Source organism: Pseudoliparis swirei, chromosome 4 (genome assembly GCF_029220125.1).
Source record: "Pseudoliparis swirei isolate HS2019 ecotype Mariana Trench chromosome 4, NWPU_hadal_v1, whole genome shotgun sequence".
Classification (NCBI taxonomy): domain Eukaryota; kingdom Metazoa; phylum Chordata; class Actinopteri; order Perciformes; family Liparidae; genus Pseudoliparis; species Pseudoliparis swirei.
This window is the reverse complement of record NC_079391.1, coordinates 7,406,913-7,413,234: the sequence shown is the minus strand read 5'-3', so window position 1 is coordinate 7,413,234 and position 6,322 is coordinate 7,406,913. Positions and strand designations below refer to the sequence as shown.

Below are 6,322 nucleotides of genomic sequence, written 5' to 3'. Positions count from 1 at the left end.
TTTCAAAATAATGCCTGAATGAATACATGAGTAGTATATGTATTTATTTTGAAAGCAATTTAGAATACTTGCATAATAGGTTGTAAGATCCGGTAGATACACCTCCTGCTGCAGGGCTTATCTATTTTTATCAGCTCTCCTTCAAAGGGTAAGGACCCCCGTTTACATTGACACCTCTGAACACAACTATTACCTAATAACCAGTGCAGTGTTGCCTAATTTTTGGGGTAGCAGTGTTTGAAACCCTTTTCAAAACATTAGGAGGGCAGAGTCCTCTGCTCTGTTGCTAAGAGCCAATATTGAGTCTCTCCCTCTGGAGAGCAATAGGTGAGCTTACTGGCTCTGGGCAACACGGCAGTCTTTTATATGACAAGCAAGGACAGGCTTTATTTAGACAGGCTTGAGTCCTCGAGTGCAGAATGGATTCAATCTGTTCTGTATTTGGATCCTTAATTAACTGGGATGTCAAAAGTCTGCTGTTCTTCACTGTAGTTTTCATCCTCACTGCAGATTATATCAAGAACCGTCGGCCGGGAAGCTTCCCCCCGGGGCCCCGGGCCTTTCCTATCGTGGGCAACTTATTCACTCTGGATTACACCAGGACCCATGAGAGTATGACACAGGTAACAGATGTAAAGAAAATATAAAAGATCGAACGGGGACTGTTTGTGTTATCTGTCAAGTTAAGCATCATGCTCTCCCTCCTCTCACAATTCCACTCACAGTTAGCAGAGAGACACGGAGATGTGTACAGCCTTCGAATGGGCCAGCTGTGGTTCGTGGTGTTGAACCGGTCTGAGGTTCTGAGGGAAGCTCTGGTGGATCAGGGAGACAGCCTGGCAGACCGACCAGACCTCCCACTGCTGCAGGAGATATCCCAGGGACTGGGTGAGCAGACCTCACACACACACATGACAGTAATACACAAATAGAGGTGTATTGTTCCTGCTAAGAATTTAAATGTTGTCAAATCTTCATGATATTTGGGATCAACATCTCCACCAATGTGATTGTTGTAGAATCGATTAGAACATTTCTCTTTAACATAAAAGTTCACACTTTTTTGTTTTTGCAATCACAAATAAAAAGACCAACACTTAATGTGTAAAAAAAAAAACATTCATTCATTTTCCAGATTTCTATATAGTATCCTTTTTCCACTATCAGGTGGACAAAAGGTAACATGTTTAAGGTATGAGATATATGCACGATAAAAACAAGTAGGCTAAATTCATCTAATACAAATGTAGCTTAGTTGGGCTTCGGAACCAGAGATGAGCCGGTTCAAGTCCTGAGTACGAGTTGCTCGGGGCGCTGTGAAAAAATACATTTACCAGAGGGGACAAATAATTCACTTTTTATTATTGTTACTATTATTATTACTATTTAATATTTCTGGAAAAGAATATCCCTTATATATTTCCTCAATTTTAAATCACATTTTGTCCACGATCAGGTGTACTTTTCAGTAATGGAAATCTCTGGAAGCAGAAGAGGCGTTTTGCAATTTCAACCCTCAAACATTTTGGGTTTGGCAAGAAGTCACTTGAACCCAACATCTTGGAGGAATTTTCATATTGTGCAAAAGAGTTCAAGAGCCATAAAGGTAAGAAGTACATTCACAGCTACACATACACAATGATACACGATGACAGATACACACATTACTGAAATCTTTTGTTTAATTGTGGAGGTAAGGCCTTCGATTCACACCTCATCCTCAACAACGCGATCTCCAACATCATCTGCTCCGTGGTTTTTGGGCATCGCTTTGAATACGGTGATGAGAAGTTCAGGGAACTGATCTCGTGGTTTCGCAAATTAATTGAACTCGAAGCCTCCATCTGGGCACAGGTACGGCCATTTAAATCTTAACGCTGATCGATTGTAACATCGAATATTTCTCCGAAATACGGTTTCAATCTCTATTGTTCCGATCTGCTCTACTCGGCAGCTTTACAACGCCTTCCCTCTGCTGATGAGACGCTTGCCAGGGCCTCATCAGACAATCCATCACATCTGGGACAGTGTGAAGGACTTCGTAAGAGTAGAGGTCAAGAAGCACAAACAGAACTGGGATCCCTCCGACAATAGAGACTCTATGGACTGCTACCTGAGTGAGATGGTAATCAGCACAAGACGCCATATCTGTTTGTTTTGTATCTACATCACAACGATCAGCTGTTAAAGAAAAGCCAAGGCCACTCCAACAACATAAACTCCTTTGAATCTAATAAAGCAAAGCCGTTACAATATTTTCAAAGGACAAGTTCCAGCATAGATTCAAATATTTTTTTTAAATTAATAGGTCCACATTGTTTTGGGGGGGGGGTATTCCAGCACAGTATACCTAGTCATCGGTGATTATAACCCCGACTGCGTTAGCTGTGACATGCAGTACATTATTATTATTTTTTAATACATTTCAATACATGTATTTGTATTTATTCTCACAGTAAGGGGCAGGCTGACGAATCCTTTGATGAGGAAAACCTGGTTGTGTGTGTCTTGGATCTGTTCTTCGCTGGATCTGAGACCATATCCACCACCCTGCGCTGGGCCTTCCGCTACATGGTAAAGCACCCCGAGAACGGGAATCCCTTCGTTATCATTCAATAATGTGCGAATGTGCGATATTTAAACACACTTGGCATCAGTGACAATTAGGTGCACAATGTGACTGCTCTGATTCCCAAGGTTACAATTAGTGCGCAACAATTTGAGAACTTCTCATTTATGACTAATTCTGTGCAACAAACCTCTTCCTGTAAAACAAACCATTCTGATCATTAATGTGGAAGTTCTGCGTCTGTCACCCCCGTTTCGCAGCAAAGGTCCAGGCGGAGATAGACGAAGTGATTGGAACGTCCAGACAGCCGTCCATGGAAGATCGCGCCGACCTGCCCTACACGGAGGCAGTCATACACGAGATCCAGAGGATGGCCAACATCGGTCCTCTCAGCCTGCCTCATGCTACCACCCGGGAAATCCATCTGGGAGGCTACACGATCCCTAAGGTCAGTTGTCATCATGCAATGTATATGTATTCTACACAACCGTGTTGCATCTTTCTGAGTTGTCTTTACAACTCCCATCGCCAGGGAGTGACAGTAATCCCCAATCTGAACTCGGTACTGTTCAACAAGAATGAGTATTAACCTGTAAAAATGGGTTAATACTATAATAACTATAACGTGTATGATATATAATTATTTCTTGGAAAAAAACACACTAATATTTATCCTGATACTCGCTTAGTAGCATTTTTCACAATAAACAAGTTTTCTCTAAAACTAAAACTAGAAATTAAGCAACAGATGTGTTTTATTATGAAATTGTTTGTGTCATTTCCCGCAGCCACATTTATAAAGCTTTATACCACCATCATCTGTTGAGAAGTAGTACTACACCATCACAATTTAACAAAACCCTACTGTACTTTAATGGTTTATGGCAGGGGTCCCCAACCCCGGGCATGACCAGTATCGGTCCACGGCTTGGTTGGAACCGGGCCGCGGAAAAAAAGTGAATACAAAAAGTTTTATTTTTTTATTTTTAACCCTTGTGTTGCCTTCGGGTCATTTTGACCCGATTCAATATTTAACCCTCCTGTCGCCTTCGGGTCAATTTGACCCGATTCAATGTTTAATGTCGGTGTTCTTTCGGGAGTCAACAAACAAACATAAAGTACCTCACACTTAAACTTGGAAAACAATATTAATTCTAATAATTTTCTGGAGATTTTAATAGCTGGGGTCATATTGACCTCAAGGGTAAAATATGTTAGTAAATATAAAGGTAACAGGAGGGTTAAACATTGAATCGGGTCATATTGACCCGAAGGCGACAGGAGGGTGAAACATTGAATCGGGTCAAATTGACCCGAAGGCAACACAAGGGTTAAATCAGTCGGAAAAATATATTATTTTGACAAAGGACCGGATACACCCGTGTGTACGTCTGAGCCGCGTTCAGGAGTCTTAAAGTTCGGGTTTATCGCTGCAGGCGAGTCTCACGCGCTACTGGCGGCTGACATTTCAGTGACAAAGAATCTTAAAACATATTCAACCTGCTCAATGAATTCTGTCACTTCAGGGAAATGACAACTGTTTTCAAGTTGGCCGATAAAGTCGCTGCTGTTGGATTGCTGGGAATGCCTATTATTTGCAAGTGATCGATTTTGTGTTTGGAGCCACACTGGCTTTGCAAACTTGAGTTGTCTAACCAAGGCAGCAACGAGACACCAACGTACGGCTCGGCACTTACAAGCATCGGTGCTTTTGAAAACTTTTGTGGACACCCGAGCGGATCTACAGATCAACGAACAAGCGCGCAGGGCAGCGGAGCTGCACAATGAAAAGGTGAAGAAAAATAGGGAAATATTGAAAAGACTCATTAATTGTGTCATGTGTTTGGGTAAACAGGAACTTTCATCTTCATCATCACAGTGAAACTGATCTGGTGACAATGCGCTGTTTAGTGAACACACTGCAAAAAAAAGTTGGACTTAAAGCTCAAAGTTTGTGGACCAGAAATGGATAGAAGAAGAATATTAATATAACTCTGTTGCACTCCACTATGTTCTTGCCTATTAGTTGAACTGTACTGTATTGTACTCTTCCCCTGCAATTCTCTGAATAAAAATGTCAATTTCAAGGTGACGTAACGCCTGGTTATACTGCGTCTCTGTCTAACTGTATAGTGTCTAGAGCCATGGCATCATAATGATAGTAATAAGAGGTGGATTAATTCTGGTGGGACTGTGTCGGACAGGGGTGTCAAACTCATTTTCACCATGGGCCACATCGGCGTCATGGCTGCCCTCAAAGGGCCGGTTGTCACTAACACGGTATAATTCTAACTACTCCAGAACATATTGTTAAATAACTGTCTTTGCATTTGTTTATTGTTTATTTAGGTGTACTTATATAAATGTATAACTATATATGCAAATGTATTTAATATTATACAATAAATCTATTTAATTTCATTATATTTATTTTAACCCACATTACTTTATCAAAGATCAAACATTATTAAATTAACTTTGATAAAAGCTTTGTCACAGTTGAGACAGGTGGTACTGGTCTGGGCAGTGGTTCTCTACTAGTCTGGGGCAGTGGTTCTCCACTGGTCTGGCTTTGGGACGCACTATCACCCCTGAATGACAAGCTATGACCTAAATCGAGGGACATTTTTAACTTCTCAAATGTATTTAATGAAAAGATGGTGCAGTTTGAACCTGAGAGTTCAGAATATCACAGTATGCACAACAAAACTATTTAGTAATATTCCCTTTTACAGTCAATTATGAATCGACAAGTGAATCTTAAGGACACAAGGTAATACAACATACATTACTACTCAGTAACTTCAGACTTTAACACGTCTAAACAGTGCTTTCATGCATATACATGAAATAAAAAAGTCTGGTTTTAAAAAGCCTCAAAAGATGTAATTCATGGCTCACTCACTGAACCTATGACATATAAAGCTGCTCTACAAGTCAGAGTCTTGAGGAGCAGCTTTTATACACAAACTCTAAATAAATTAAACAAGGGTAATTAAAAAAGATTCACATGTTCAACATTAACTAGTGACCACTGACGTAGACCTGATGGAGGAATTCATAATAGGGGAACTGGGGACGTTTGTTAATACAAAGTCAATGTGGTCGCACGCACGCGCGTCTGGATGTCCGCCGGGCGCGAAAAATGCGCCTCATTCGGGCTGATTTTTTAAACTCGGGCGGTAAAAGTAGGTGAGACTGTTGAAATGCTCCGTGTGACGTCACTGACGTCATACCGTTGAATCAGAACCTCCGGAGGATATCGATCGTCTGGAAGCGGCCGTCATCCAGACGCAGCTCCTGGAGAAGCTGCGTGTGGCTACGGATAATATAATATGTAATATTAATATTATTAACCCAGACTCGAGGGATTTATGGTCCGACGTGTGTGGGACTTCCTCAACAGAACAAAGAGTGTGTATTTCTTCCGTGGTGGACGGTGGTAACGAACTGTTATGCCACGATAAGCCACGCCCCCTCTCCGGCGCTTCTAGCGCGAGTGAAGAAAACGATCACAAACAGTCCGGCGACTGAACTCACGGGAGTACATTTAGTAAAGCAACGCAAGGGTTCGCCTCTCCTCTGGCTGAACGCAGCATGAAGGAGCGTGAACAGACCGCAGTCCGCTGCACACAAAAAAAGACCTTCAAAATAAAAACAAGATTTTTTTCCTCCCTTTTTTAAGAAAAGGCATCATATTTATTTCATGCCGTTGCGGGCCACATAAAATGACATGGCGGGCCACATTTGGCC

The 6,322-nt window shown here is 41.6% G+C and overlaps 1 protein-coding gene across 1 annotated transcript; it reads left to right on the top strand.

Moving 5' to 3' along the window:
* The first annotated feature begins 346 nt into the window (after window positions 1–346).
* On the top strand, window positions 347–3,158 carry LOC130192817 (cytochrome P450 2J2-like). The gene is made up of 8 exons (XM_056412986.1): window positions 347–623; window positions 726–888; window positions 1,457–1,606; window positions 1,694–1,854; window positions 1,955–2,124; window positions 2,448–2,590; window positions 2,824–3,017; window positions 3,102–3,158. Exons 1-8 carry the CDS (start codon window positions 420–422, stop codon window positions 3,156–3,158), a joined length of 1,242 nt encoding a protein of 413 aa, XP_056268961.1. The 5' UTR covers window positions 347–419.
* Window positions 3,159–6,322: the final 3,164 nt, after the last annotated feature.